Source organism: Prionailurus viverrinus, chromosome F1, assembly GCF_022837055.1.
Source record: "Prionailurus viverrinus isolate Anna chromosome F1, UM_Priviv_1.0, whole genome shotgun sequence".
In the NCBI taxonomy this organism is placed as follows: Eukaryota; Metazoa; Chordata; class Mammalia; order Carnivora; family Felidae; genus Prionailurus; species Prionailurus viverrinus.
Window position 1 is genome coordinate 15995052 of NC_062577.1, and position 14594 is coordinate 16009645.

Sequence of the window (14594 nt, forward strand, 5' to 3'; positions counted from 1 at the left end):
GTCGGTTAAATGTCTGACTCCTGATCTTGGCTCAGGTCATGATTTCACAGTTCGTGGGATTGAGCCCTGCATGAGTCTCTGTGCTGACAGCATGGAGCCTGCTTGGGATTCTCTCTCTCTGCCCCTACCCCACTCATGCCCTCTCTCTCTCCCAAAATAAATAAATAACCTTAAAAAAAAACAAAGAAGAGTTGAGAGCCAAAATATGAACTTTGATGATGATTACTAGTGCCATTGCTGTAAACATGAAGGGGTCAGCATCTTGAAACGTGGAAATGCTGCATTTTGCTGGCTTTATGCAAATACTGAGCACCCAGGATGTTACTGGAATAGATCTGTTTTCAAATAACTTTGTGTTGACATAATTATGCACAAATGAAAGAAATATACAGAAAATAATTTTATAAAGGGAAAAAAGGTTAATATGAGAGAATAAAAACTTCTACTGGAAGTGATAGAAATGGTGAACAAGGGAGGTGAGGTCTGGCTCTGATGTAGATGTGAGAGCAGATAGTGTATTTCAGGACGTGTCTGGGCATGCCTTGGTTAATGTCAGCATGTCTGAGTAGACTGGGAGAAGCTAGAACTTGGACCTAGAAACTGTCATTTGCTGGAAGGTAGTCACTAAAAGGGCAGGTTGAGCCACCGGGTGTGGCACCAGATACCCGGTGATTCCGTTCTGCCCATGAAACCATTTATGTAGTTGTCTTTAGGGCAGCACATAGAATTCAGAAATGAGACAGTCCCTGGAAAGGATCTTCCAGAAGAAAAGCAGAGCCGTTCTTTTGGAGGGACTGCCGTACTCAGTGGACTGTTGATACAGGGAGGGCTCAGGTAAGAGAGATGATGCACGGCTTGGCAGTTGGGGTCAGATCTGAATCAGAGGGTCAGGGGCAGCCTGGAAGCAACCAGAGGGTTGGTCCAGAGCCGTTGACATGGCCCTGTTTCAGGTCCTACAGATGAGGATGAGGCCCGATCCCGACAATGTTTGAAGGTCAAGTGGCTCCAACCGTGGGGAGAGGAGGAAAGCAGGGATTGGGAATCTGAGATTGGAAAGCTGGGATCGGGAAGCTAGACACATAGAAGCTGGGACACTGAGAGGTCTTTAGCCTTTACTTTTGGAAGGTTACAGCGAGCCCACTACTTTCATCCAAGCCCGGATGAATGCAGTCAACTGTTCTTTGAAACACCTCCCTGGTGTTCTCAGGGAGATTTGGGGGAGGTGAGGGTGGGACATATTCCCGTAGTGCCTCTGACATTCTGAAGTGAATGGTAGTTTGGTTGGACTTGTCTTTCGTCTCAGTGGTCATTGGCTCCTTGTGAGTATGGGTCATGAATTCAGAAGCAGCACACATAACTGTCATTTACTAAACTCCTCCAGCATGCCAAATGCTTTAGAAGACCCAAACCTACAAAAAGCAGGAAGTAGGTGTCATCATCTCCACTTTACAGACGGCACAGCTGAGGTCCTAGAAGCTCAGATAGCTGTTCAAGTCCTCAGAGCTAGTATGTGGAGGGCCAGGATTCAGACCCAGAATTCCCTGACTCTAAACCCCATGTGCTTTCATCCATACCAGTGGCTCTCAATCTGGGAAGTCTCAAACAATACTAAGGCATAGATCCCCATCCTCGAATACTTGGATTCATTTCATTGGGGCTAGCATTTGGACATCTGTGTTTTTGTTTGTTTGTTGTTTTGCTGCCACATATATATTGATTTTTTTTGAAATGAATTAACAATGTAATTAAAAAGTATACATTGGGGAACCTCCATTCTCTTTACCATAAAAATTGTTGTATCAATTTACATTTCTACCAAGAGTGTAATGGATCTTTTTTTTATGAAATGTATTGTCAAATTGGTTTCCACAACACCCCGTGCTCATCCCAACAGGTGCCCTCCTCAAGAGTGTAATGGATTTGACAGTTTTGTTTCACTTTCTTTTAATTCCAGTGGAGTTATCATGCACTGTTATGTTAGTTTCAGGTGTCCAATGTAGGGATTCAGTGCTTCCATACATCACCTGGTGTTCATCAGTACCACCAGCATGCTCAATTCCTGTCATTTATTTCACCCATCCCCCCCCCCCCCCACCTCCCGTCTGGTAACCATCAGTTTGTTCTCTATAGTTAATAATCCGTTTCTTGATTTCTCTCTCTCTTTTCTCCTTTGCTCATTTGTTTTGTGTCTTCAGTTCCACCTATGAGTGAAATCACATGGTATTTATCCTCTCTGAGTTAGTTTACTTAGGATTATACTCTCTAGCTCCATTCACATCATTGCAAATGGCAAGATTTTTATGGCTGAATAGTGTTGTATATCATGTACCATCTCTTCTTTACCCATTCATCAGTCAACGAATATTTGGGCTGCTTCCATAATTTGTCTGTGGTAAATAATGCCGCAATAAACATAAGGGTACATGTATCCCTTTGAATTAATATTTTTGTATTTGGGGGATAAATTCCCAGGAGTGCAATTCCTGGATCATAGGGTGGTTCTGTTTTTAACTTTTGGGGGAAACTTCATACTGTTTTCCAAAGTGACTGCACCAGTTTGGATTCCCATCAGTGGTGTGAAAGGGTTTCTTTTTCTCTACATTCTCATCAACACTTACTGTTTCTTGTGTTTTTTATTTTAGCCATTCTGACAAGTGTGAGGTGAAATCTCATTGTAGTTTTGATTTGCATTTCCCTGATAATGAATGATGTTGAACATCTTTTCATGTGTCTGTTGACCATCTGTATGTCTTCTTTGGAGAGATGTCTGTACATTTCTTTTGCCCATTTTTAAATTGGATTCTTTGTTTTTTGGGTATAGAATTGTGTAAGTTCTTTATATAATTTATATACTAACCCTTTATCAGATATGTCATTTGCGAATATCTTCTTCCATTCAGTAGGTTGCCATTTCGTTTTGTTGATTGTTTTCTTTGCTGTGCAGAGGCTTTTTATTTTGATGAGGTCCCAGTGGTTTATTTTTGCTTTTATTTCCCCTTGCCTCAGGACACATACCTAGAAAAATGTTGCGATGGCCAATATCAGAGATGCTACTGTCTGTGCTATCTTCTAGGATTTTTATAATTTCAGGTCTCACATTCAGGTCTCTAGGACATCTGTGTTTTTAACTTCACTAGGTGCTGTTAATGTGCAGCCAGCGCTAAGAATCCTGGCCCTCTATCATGTCGTTTCATCTTTATTGCTCTCCCTGGCTTCTAGAACAGCCCTCATCTATGTTGGGGGCTAAAGACGCATTTATTAATTAGTTCAGATGGTGTTTGTGACCAAAGGGAAAAGCAGGTGACTGAATGCCACTAAAAGTTATACAGTATTCCCTTAGAGGCTGAAATTGAACACTGGATGTTTACCAGCAGACATAATTAAGGATCAGAGGCTGCTATTCGTTACATGCTTAGAGATGTTTTCCAAATCTTCCATTGCAGGTGGCGTCGTCCTCAACCCAGCCTATTATGGCATGCCTGGCCATACCAACATTATGATCCACGAGGTGGGGCATGTCCTGGGACTCTACCATGTCTTCAAAGGGGTCAGTGAGAGGGAATCCTGTGATGACCCCTGTAGGGAGACAGTGCCATCCATGGATACGGGAGACCTCTGTGCCGACACCGCCCCTACTCCCAAGAGTAAACTGTGCCAGGACCCAGAGCCTACCAATGATACCTGTGGCTTCACCCACTTCCCGGGGGCTCCGTTCAGCAACTACATGAGCTATACAGGTATCACGACAGTTTCAGTATGTGTATCTGCTATGAAGATTGCGTGGGGGCCTTTTGGGGCCAGGGTGGGGTATGGAGGTGTGGGAGGTGGAGAGGCCTGTGAAGCAGTCACTCATGCCAGAGGGCTGAAGTGTATTTACCACGGCATATTCTTTTTCATGTGTGCCTTTGAAGAACTTAAACAAATATGGAGATGAGAAGGGGTCTAAGGGGCTGGATTCTCCTCCACTAGAGGTCAAAAGAAAAACACACCTCTCTCTTGGATGGTTTAAAAAGGAGACAAAACCCAAAGCTCTCTTGAGATTGCTTTGACCTCTAGAACTTGGTTGTTCCTGTTCTTGCCCACGTTCTTAGGCATTCTCTCTGAAGGAGACTCCCAACAGTGATGGGGAAAGAGGTTTCTGGGTCAAGGTGCCTCTGTGCTGTTTTTGAAATTAGTCAAGAAGATGGACCTGGTTAATTTTAAGCTCAAGCTCAGGATTCCTTTTTATTTTGTTCTTTTTTAAGGTATCAGATTTGCTTCTTCCAACATGAGCCAAGGGCTGATTCTTAGCTTGCCTACCAAAGGAAAAAAAAAAAAAACAGGTGCTGTCTTATTTAAAAAATGGCACTACTTTCCTGGCCCTGGGAACAACCCTATTATCTGGTCTTGTTATCCTGGATTATGTCTCTTACTTGTCCAGTTTCTCTTGCTCATTTCTGGCAAAAAGTAGTACTTATCATAATCTCTTGGTGATGGACTCAAATTTATCCCTAAAAGTAAGGACTGATTTGATTTGATGACTTATTCTAGGGAGAAGGAAGGGATGATTTTTCTGTAACGTGAAGGGTCTTGTTTGGTAATAAATTCTAAGGCTATCCTCTCCCCCCCTCCAAAAAAAAAAAAAAAAGATAAACCACAAGGCCTTGGTCATGCCTCTGAAGGAAAGAAGGGAAGAAAAGAGTGGTGACCTGGTCACCTATTGTCTCATTTTGGCATATAATTCAGGCGCACTGAATTCATAAGGACCAGCAGCCCTGCCTCCCCCCAACGAGGACACAGTGGCCCTTGCCACGGGAGACCAGACAACGGGGTGCAGAGGGCAGAGCTGTTTAGGCACCGCCTTTGAAGTGGGCCAGGAAAACCATCTAAGGAACAGGGGGCAGTGTTCAGCTGGTGTGCTTTCATTAAAAAAAGCTCTGAGGGGCGCCTGGGTGGCTCAGTCAGCTGGGTGACCAACTTCGGCTCAGGTCATAATTTTGTGGTTCGTGAGTTCAAGCCCCACATAGGGCTGGCTGCCGTCAGGCTGTCAGCGCAGAGCCCTCTTCGGAGCCTCTGGCCCCCACTCTCTGCCCCCCACCCCCGCTGGCACTCTCCCCCAAAATAAGTAAATAGTTTTTTTAAAAAAGCTCTGAAACTAAAATAACTCCTTTTCCAGCCCTATGAAAATTATGTTAACAGGGAGATGTTGCAGGCCCCAAAAAGAAGGTAAGGACCACCGTTCCCAGTCCTGCTGCATCCTTGACATTTTGGCTCTCTCTTTCCTTGAGCGTCTCCACCGAATCCTCCCTAACCTTGGCAGTCACTGGGCATGAAGCAGGTGTCTGCAACTCTGGAGATGTTCATGAGTAAAAAGGCCATATGCTGAAACACTGCCATCTTGTGGTTTCCTGAATAAGTAACCGTCAGCTCCGAGCAATCTTGTACCCCAGGGCGTGAGTCTCCCCCTGGCTCGGCCTCATAGCAAGGTACTGGCCCTGCTTTAGGGATCAGCAGTGCTCTTCTCTGCCTTCTCTTTCCCACTGTGGCTTACATACTCTCTGGAACAGCATACATTTATTCGCCTGACAAGTCCCTGGGGAACCCAGTACGTGTGAGGCTTTGTGTTAAGTGACTCAGGGTGTGAGCAAGGCAGAATTCACCCCTGCCTCAGTGGGCCTTGGCGGTTAAAGCCTTCATCTCTCCTGTTCCTTTTTTTTTTTTTTGTCTCCACAGATGATGACTGCACCGACAGCTTCACCCCTAACCAGGTGGCCCGGATGCATTGCTATTTGGACCTTGTGTATCAGCAGTGGAGTCAAAGCCGGAAGCCCACCCCCATTCCCATCCCACCCATGGTCATAGGGCAGACCCACACCTCCCTCACCATCCACTGGCTTCCTCCAATCAGTGGGGTTGTGCACGACAGGTGAGAAAGGCGCTTGCCGCGGGCGAGGGCATGTCTCTGGGGTCTCTGGGGCATGTCGGACGTGCAGGGCAAAGGATGCGAAGTGAGAGGAGCCCCGGTTTGGGTCTGTAAACCTGCGGACCACTGCTCAGGGCCGCCCTCCATAGTCGTCCTCCCCCTGGGAGAGCTCACGGGGCTGTCAGGTAAGCCCCTGGCTCGTCATACGTGCTTACTCCTTGGCGAGGGGCCTGTCACGGTCAGATCAGGCATGCTTCCAGAGCCTTGAAGAGGTTGACAAAGGTGATGAAGATGAGCTGACAGAGCTGAGGTGGCAGTGGCTACCTGTCCAGGTCAACCAATCCTCCGTGGTGTGAGGGGTGGGGGGCCGAGACTTGCTGCCTGCACAGTGGTGTTGGGGGGAAGTGTGGTATGTTCAGGCAGCTGGAGGTGGGGGGGTGGCAGGTTATTCACTGTGTAAGGGGCTGTGTAAGGGGCTTAGCCGACTTTTGTGGTGTTTCTAATGCCTTCTCTGCTTCCTCTTGTACCTGGTGCCTGCCCCACTGATGGCTTACTGTCTTACGGAGTTGTCCTTATCTGTGTGTTCTCCCATTTGCCCCATTTCACTGCCACTCCCTGGGGGCAGGACTGTTTTTTGTATCTCTGTCCCTTGGCCTGCCACAATAGACACCTGATACATGTTTTTTTTTTTTTTGAAGAGAATCGTTATACCTAAAATTAGTTCCTTACTTATCCTTTGCATACTGGTATAAATGAATACCGGGGAAGGTGTAAAAAAGGAGAGAAGGCAGGAAAAGCATCCCCTGTGACAGTGCTGGGAGTCTGGGGGAATGTGGATTCTCTGGAAAGGGCCAGAACTCCACCCCTGGCCTGTGCGGGCTCTCTACTGTCAAGCCCTGCCATCATCTTTTAAATGACCACAGTGGCTCTTGTCTCTTTGGTCCATCTTTGTGTGAAGCGTTGCACTAGGTATTGTACCGGCAGTTGTCTTCCTCGGTCCTTGTGGCGAGCACGACTCCTGCCCCATGAGTGAGAGACCCAAGCCCCAGAGAGGCGCATGGTGGCTAGCCCCAGACCCCGCAACCGAGCAGAGGTGAAAGTGTGGCATCTGCTCGAATTGCAGAAACGGGAAACCTGGAATCGATTATTTCTATGAACTTCGAGCTTTCCCATTTAGAAGGTAGATAGCCCCTCTTCCACTTGGAACTTCCCCCCTGGGTGTGCAACCCCAGCAACTGAGCTCCATGTCTCTGGAGCATGTTTCCGTGCACTCCACCTTTGCCGAAAGCCTGGGAGAAAAGACAGGGAGAGACAGGGATGAGGGCAAGCAGGCGAATCGGTTTTCAAAGTGGCGTTCCCAGCCTGCTGGATCTTGGGACCCGTCCTCAGTACCTTGATGCGTGCTCAGTGCGTGATGTGACTTAGCACTTAACGATCCTACAGAGCAGCTCTGATGGCCATCAGCACCCAGGCTTTCCTGGGCTCCATCTGTGAGTCAACAAATGTGACGTGTTTAAGAATCCTCTTCCCGCAAGGGTGACCCTGTGCAACTTCGGTCGGACTGGCTGAACAGTAAGTCCTCCTGTGGGCATGTGCAGACTGGAGTTTTATATCAGTTTATGTAACACACGTAAACAATTTAATCTCTCAATTCTCCCTCTGGTACAAACGTTACGATAGAGCAGACATCAGTACTGGCATGCCGTGAGTCTGTTGGCAGAAAAGGCTGTAATTTGCTTCGTTTTCTCAGCTAGGTGGGCCACAGCGTGGAGGCCTCCCAACATGCATGTCGGGGAGACTCGTGTCACACACCCAGCGATTTGTGTCACGCTCGGAGTTGTGTTTACTCCTCCCCAGTAGGTATTTGGAATTCTTATGTCAGAGAGGAGCCCAACCACGCACTCAGCAGTGGCCCTGGAGAGGCCAAGTACATCAAGGAAGTGTGGTTTGGAGTTGTGTCCACGTTAGAAGTGGGTGCTAACCCGAGTCAGAGGTTGGAGTTAACTGCACCTCTTCATTGCCAAGGTCCCGGACATTGGATGGTTTTGGGGAACTTGCGGAAAGGAATTAAGGAACTTGCTGTGACCTTAGGCAGTTGACTTAATCTCTCTGAGCCTGAGTGTCCTCATTTGTAAACACAAGAGTTCTTGTAGGGATTAGAAATGATTTATGAAAAGCGCCTTGTGGCACCACGCCAGGTATATAAGGTGCTTAAAAACGGGAGCTTGGAAGAAAAGGGAGCCAATCGCATAATTATTATCTCTATTTAACAATCATATTATTTTTCTAGTCTATTACACGATATTCATTTTCTCTCTCTAGCTGGGAGAGACCTTGGCTTAATGCCTCCATTTTCAGATGCCCAGTTGGGCTTCTAAAAAGATTCTAAGTATCAGAGATGAGCCTCATCAAGTGCTCTCACCTTGTCATTTGGCTGTTGAAGAGCTCCTTGTAGAGTGTGCTGATAGTCTTAGGGATGCTCATAAAACAAGCTCTTACAGAGGGATGGCTGAAGCCAGTCCCCATGCTAACTGCTGGGCATAGAAAGACTGGAACTTGGTCTGGGCCTGCTCATAGGCAAAGGAGAGACCGGGAATGTCCTGTCCTAAGACAGGAGCCAGAACTTGCAGTGGGTGCGTAGAGGAGAGAGAGCTCCTGCCAGGCAGAAGAGTAGACATAAATACCACTGCAGAGGTTACATGTGAAGGGGCTTTGAAGGATGAATAGGAGTTTGTTAAGCAGAGAAGCTTTAAAAGGCTATTTTTTCGGGAGAGAGAAGAGCATGTTTCACAGATCTGTGAGAAGGGCTGTATATTTGAGGAATGGTGATGAGTTCATTGTGCTGGGGACATAAGTTCATAAAGGAACGAAAGTGAGTAAGGCTGGAGTTAGCTTGTGAAGAACCTTGGATCATGGTAAGAAATCTGGAGGTATTCACACAGGCGATGGAGAGCCAGGGGGCATCACATTTCACATGACTTTCATACATCAAGTGGGGAGTTTAAAACATAAGGCCACATATAGTTAATGAGTTTACTCTGAAAATTGCTGTCTGTTTTAGTTGGGAGCAATGGAAGGGGTCTTGGGATGGGTTATTAAAAGTCAGCCTAGTTAGGGGTCTTATGCTGAAAGATTCAGATCATAATTATTTTGGGTTGAATGTTCCTAGGATAGAAGCTGTCCGCTTTCATCTCCACAGGCCTCCTTTATGACTTAGTTAAATTCTTCTGCTTCATAACCTTGAGATTTTCATGTCACTATGAATTTTTAAAAGAGGAGGTCTACCCCAGAAGGAAATGAGTTGAGAAACAGTTGTGTTACCCCCAGTTACCCCCCGGGGCCTCACTACCCTTCGCCACTCCCCCGTCCCCAGAGGCCTTCCAAATTTCGAATTTTGTGATTCCAGTTCACCTGACTACTTCTCCTTGTGTCCCTTCCCCCTTCATCTTCCCAGGCTCCCAGGCAGCGTGTGTGGTGCCTGCACTGAAGATGGGACATTCCGTCAGTACGTGCACGCAGCTTCCTCCCGGCGTGTGTGTGACTCCTCAGGTTACTGGACTCCAGAGGAGGCTGTGGGTAAAGCACCATAGCTTTTTTGTTTATACCTGGTGGCTGCTGAGAATGGGGGTGGGGGGGAGGGGGGAGCAGTGGCATGGTGAGAAGAAGGGAGCCCGTGTGTGTGTGTGTGTGTGTGTGTGTGTGTGTGTGTGTGTGGTTTGCTGGATATGTCTCCAGGGGCCTGGGAAAGACTGTCTGGTACCTTCGTGTGTCCCACGTGTGCTTAGCATGGAGGCCCGATGGCTGTGGCAGAGCAGAGGTCAGCATAGAGGACAGAGGGATGGAGAAGGACGGCTGAGCTCAGGGGGTGACTTCAGGATGAGAGCTCAGGCGTTCAGTATTACGCACCCCTACCAGCCCACAGAGCTGCCTTGCCACATAACAGTGTAAGCTGATCTCTATCAGGAGAGTAATAGAGAACACATTGCAGGGAACACCGATGTTCGGCCCAAGCCAGTCTGGGTGGGGGTGGGGGTGGGGGTGGGGTGGACTAGGTGTTCCAAACTGATCGTTCTCATCTATGCTCTTTTATGAGTCCATTAATCACGGGGTACTGGTTGTGCTTTGGATGTGATCTAAGTTACATCCTAGACTCTAGGAGGGGGAAAGTGTTTTTAGCTGTCCCTTTTCCTGGTCCTCACCATACTTCTCAGTTAATACTCACTCACATACGTACAGCAAGGCCTCTAGGACAAATTCAAGCATAAATGTTATCCTAGTTCAAGTCCGGAAAATGCTGTTGACAGGGGTTTTAGCACCTTCCATTGAATGGCTTGACTTCTTCCATTTCCATCATCTTCAGTGTTTACCTCGTTGTCATCTTTTTCTTTTTCTTGTATTTATTAAGATCATGAAAACTGATTAGTGAGATGGATTGGACACAGTCCTGTTTGAGTTAGTTTGCACTCTTGATTCTGACAAAGAAAAAAGAAAAGAAAAAGGACAGTGGTTTTAGAGTCAACAGTGTCTGTAACATGTCCCTTTGAGCTCCCAGTCACTCAAATGACGGGAGCCTCAAGGAGAAATTGGGAGGGAGACATTGTACTTGATTCTGATTGGACATATAGAACTTTTTTCAGATGTGAGTTTTCAAGGAAGAATGGAAAACGACTCTGAAATTCACATTGGCATTGTGTTGGACTCATGTGGAGATTGGCATTTCATAAAAAGTCTTTTCTGTGGCAAACAGATTGTCCTGTACTAGTGTTTTAATGGCCATTCAACTCCCTGGCTCTGAATTTCTCTCCTCTTAATTCTTGGCAGACTTTAAAGTTATGTGGTAGAGGTGAAAGGAATTAGAAGGTCTGGGTTCTAATTGTTGAATCGTGTCTCGAGGCAAATCAAGTCAGCTTTCAAGGCCTCCGCTTCCTGTCTTACCATGATAAAAATGTTCTGAGACCGTGGTGCTGTTGGGTTGGCTTCCAAGGGGTTTTACTCGGCTAATATTTTGGGGACAGCTGTTGGAAAATACCACTAAGAAATACTGGTCTTCCTTTGCTTTGAAAAGATGGAGAACCCAGTCGTACTTAAAATATACACAATGAAAGTGATTGACTCCCCGGCAGAGTGTGCACAAACACGCATATCTACAGATACGATCCAAACCTACTTAACGAACACTTACTGACCACCAACTGCTTTCTAAAATGCAATGAAGAAGAGAAAATGGAACCACATTCCCTGCTTAAATATCTTTCTGGAATGAACTCCTGGCTCTGTAATCTAAATTAGACCCTATCCCTCTCTAGCCTTTTATCCTTCTTCATTTTTCTTCAAAGATGCCATTACTGCTTTGTCTAGTATTGTGCCCTGTCACCCTATTGTGAGAATTATGACTTAATCTTTGTTGCTTATCTTTCTTCGATGCCCAGATCAGTGCTAGGTGTAAAGGAGGTACACAGTCATTTTTTGTTGAATGGATGAATAAATGAATGAATGGATTTACAGTACAGGCCAAAGATAATAAGGACTGTGAGACATAACACACACACACACACACACACACACACACACACATACACATGCACACACACACACCCCACACATCTGAATTTGTCTCCTCTGGGTTTTGGAGCATTCTTTATTTTCCAAATTCTGAAGGGCTAAATAATTCTGTTTTTGCAAATGTAATTTGCAAATGTTTCCATGGAACATTGTATAGGTCTTTCACACTAACCTAGTAACCCAGGGGTTAAATAGTACTTATTTCATCAGTGAGGAAATTGAGGCTTATAAAGACTTAACCATGGTCACACAGCTAATGGCACGGCACCAATTAGATTGTGACTATGCTGATTCTAATTTAGCACTTTTTTATGAATTTCCCCTTGTGTGATATGAAAGAACACCATTTGTATAGATTATTTTCACAGAACTCACCTTAATATATTTGCAATATTTGATTTTTGACCGTCCCTTTTTTGCTTAGCTACTGAATGTCTATTTTTCTCCCCACTCAGAAATACATGCTTCTATTTCCTGCCTGCAGTTTCCTCCATGCAGTGACCTAACTGCTCATACCTGAACTAAAAGGGAAATCTCAACGTATGGTTGTAAAATTCGGCTAAAAGTCATTTGGAAGGACTGCTAAGGTGTGATCTTAGGGAATGAAAAAAGTTTTGCAGAGAGCCTCGTTAAACAAAATGTAGTGACGGACCGAAACAAACATTGGCCTTATTAATAAATAAAACAGGGGTTCAGAAGCATTGATTTATCATACATTATTAATAAACTCAGTACAAATAATTCTCCTCTGATCAAGGACTCTTTAAGGACATGACTTACCTTGTCTGCATTAGCTTCATGTTTCCACGTGGGCCCGCTCCATTCTGGAAGCCTTGCTGGACTACACTTATTAGAGGCCCCATGTAGAGGGGTATGGAGGAAGACACAATACTTCTAAATTGTCACACGTTTGTCCTCAGTAGGACTGAAGATCTACCCCACGACGTCGACCAACTTCTGTGGGGATTGGCTCAAAGCTCTCTTCTTTCTTCTTTCTGGTTGCTCATGTGAGCTACTCATTTTTAGACTTAATGGCAGTTCCTGACGCATCTGTCTTTCTGTTCACCTCCCTCAGGGCCTCCAGACGTGGACCAGCCCTGTGAGCCGAGCTTGCAGGCCTGGAGTCCCGAGCTCCACCTGTACCATATGAACATGACGGTCCCCTGCCCTTCGGAAGGCTGTAGCCTGGAGCTGCTCTTCCAGCACCCGGTCCAAGCTGACACCCTTACCCTATGGGTCACCTACCTCTCCATGGACTCCTCCCAGGCACTCTTTGACACAGAGATCTTGCTGGAACACCAGGAGTCTGTGCACCTGGGCCCCTTAGACACTTTCTGTGACACCCCACTCACTATCAAACTGCATGTGGATGGGAAGGTCTCGGGGGTGAAGGTCTACACCTTTGATGAGCGGATGGAGATTGACGCAGCTCTGCTAACTTCCCAGCCCCATAGTCCCCTGTGCTCTGGCTGCAGGCCTGTGAGGTACCAGGTTCTTCGTGAGCCCCCATTTGCCAATGGCTTGCCCATGGTGGTGACAAATCCTCACAGGAAGTTCACGGACGTGTGAGTTGGGCAGTAGGGCTTTCTAAACCATGGGGCTTCCTGGGGCTTTGGGAGTGGGTCTTGCTTCCCTTTTCCCACTTTTTTCCATTCCAACATGCCCTTAGCTGGAGAAATGTTCAGAATCCCAGAGGGGATTTTATTATAAAGTGGCGTATCTGAGATGAAGAAAAATATTTCCCAGGAAGGGGCGAGCAAGTATTCCGAGTAATGTTGCCATCATTAGGATCATGGGAAAAAAAAAAAAGAGGTTCTCTGAGGTGCTTCTGCTGGACTGAAAGTATTTGCCACAAATAAGTTGATCAGAGTCGACTGCTGTCTAGTGACACAATTTAATTTCTGATCCTTGCTGTAACTTTTGGATAATCTGCCACAGTTCCTCTACCATTTGAAGATGGTAGTTAACTCTTCATAGCTGAGCGAGGAAGCCAAGTGTCCTGTAGGCACACCTTCATTTCAAGACTCATTCCCGATGTGTATTTCACGCTTCCCTCTTTTGCTCCTCCCTCTTTCCCTCTCTCTCTTTCCCTTCCAGCTCCCTTTTCTCTTTCTTCTGTTCCTTCTACGCTTAGTGAGTTGTGCTGTGTTCCTGGCACTGTGTGCTCAGTGCTGGTAACACAGACTAAGTAAGGTAAGATCATTGGCGCAAAGGAGCTCAAGGTCTAAAGGAGAAGGTTTGTATCCCCAAAGGCACATTACCCCCGCCTTATAACTTTCCTCAGAGACTGCCCAGAACTTGGGGTAAAACAAAAATGGTATCAGAGGTGCTAGATTAGTGTTTGCTGCGTTGAAAATAATCACAAAATGAAGTAGGCTAAACCAACAAACACAATTTTTCTTTTTTTTTTTAAGTTTTATTTATTTATTTTGAGAGAGAGAGAGAGAGAGAGAGTGCACACGAGTGGGGGAGGGGGAGAAAGTGAGAGTGAGAGAGAGAGAGAGAGAGAGAGGGAGAGGGAATCCCCAGCAGGGTCCACACTGTTAGTGCAGAGCCTGACGCGGGGCTGGATCCCATGAACCACGAGATTATGACCTGAGCTGAAATCAGGAGTCGGCTACTTAACCGACTAAGCCACCCAGGTGCCCCACCAACACTATTTTTCATGATCCTTCGGGTTGGCTGTGTGCTGTCACCTGGACTGGCATGGTCAGCGGAGACGGTCCCGGTCAAGCTCCTGTACCTGTTGGCTGAGCTGAAACAGCCAGCAGGGCTGGGAAGACGACCATGACCTCTCATTCCCTGGCAGGCTTCACGTGGGCTTGTCCTCACGGTGGATGGGAGGGCACCAGCAGCAGGGGGGGCAAGCCCCCACCTGCTCGTACGTTACTCGTGCTGACGTCCCGCTAGCCACAGCAAGTCACACGGTCAATGCCAGACGCAAGGGGCGGCAAAATGGACTCTGTCTCTTGATGGGAGGAATAGCGACGTCACATTGCGGAGGGGCGTGAACGTGGGACGGAAGGAACCGAGGCCAATTTGCAGTCTACCATAGCTGCTCGAAAGTAGAGGACGACGTCCACCTTGAGCTTTACTCCAGTTTTCTTGTCATACCTGCTCTCTGAATTAC

At 46.6% G+C, this 14594-nt stretch overlaps 1 protein-coding gene across 3 annotated transcripts in view; it reads left to right on the forward strand.

Annotated features, from left to right (window-relative positions):
• PAPPA2 (pappalysin 2) overlaps window positions 1-14594 on the forward strand; it is a 272063-nt gene that overhangs the window by 118715 nt on the left and 138754 nt on the right. For 2 of the 3 annotated variants that reach the window (XM_047841337.1, XM_047841338.1), the window contains 4 exons: window positions 3444-3737; window positions 5713-5905; window positions 9357-9478; window positions 12540-13029. In XM_047841337.1, the coding sequence (XP_047697293.1) occupies window positions 3444-3737; window positions 5713-5905; window positions 9357-9478; window positions 12540-13029 (1099 nt within the window). The remainder of the gene's footprint in view (window positions 1-3443; window positions 3738-5712; window positions 5906-9356; window positions 9479-12539; window positions 13030-14594) is intronic. The other variant, XM_047841339.1, reaches the window with a different exon arrangement.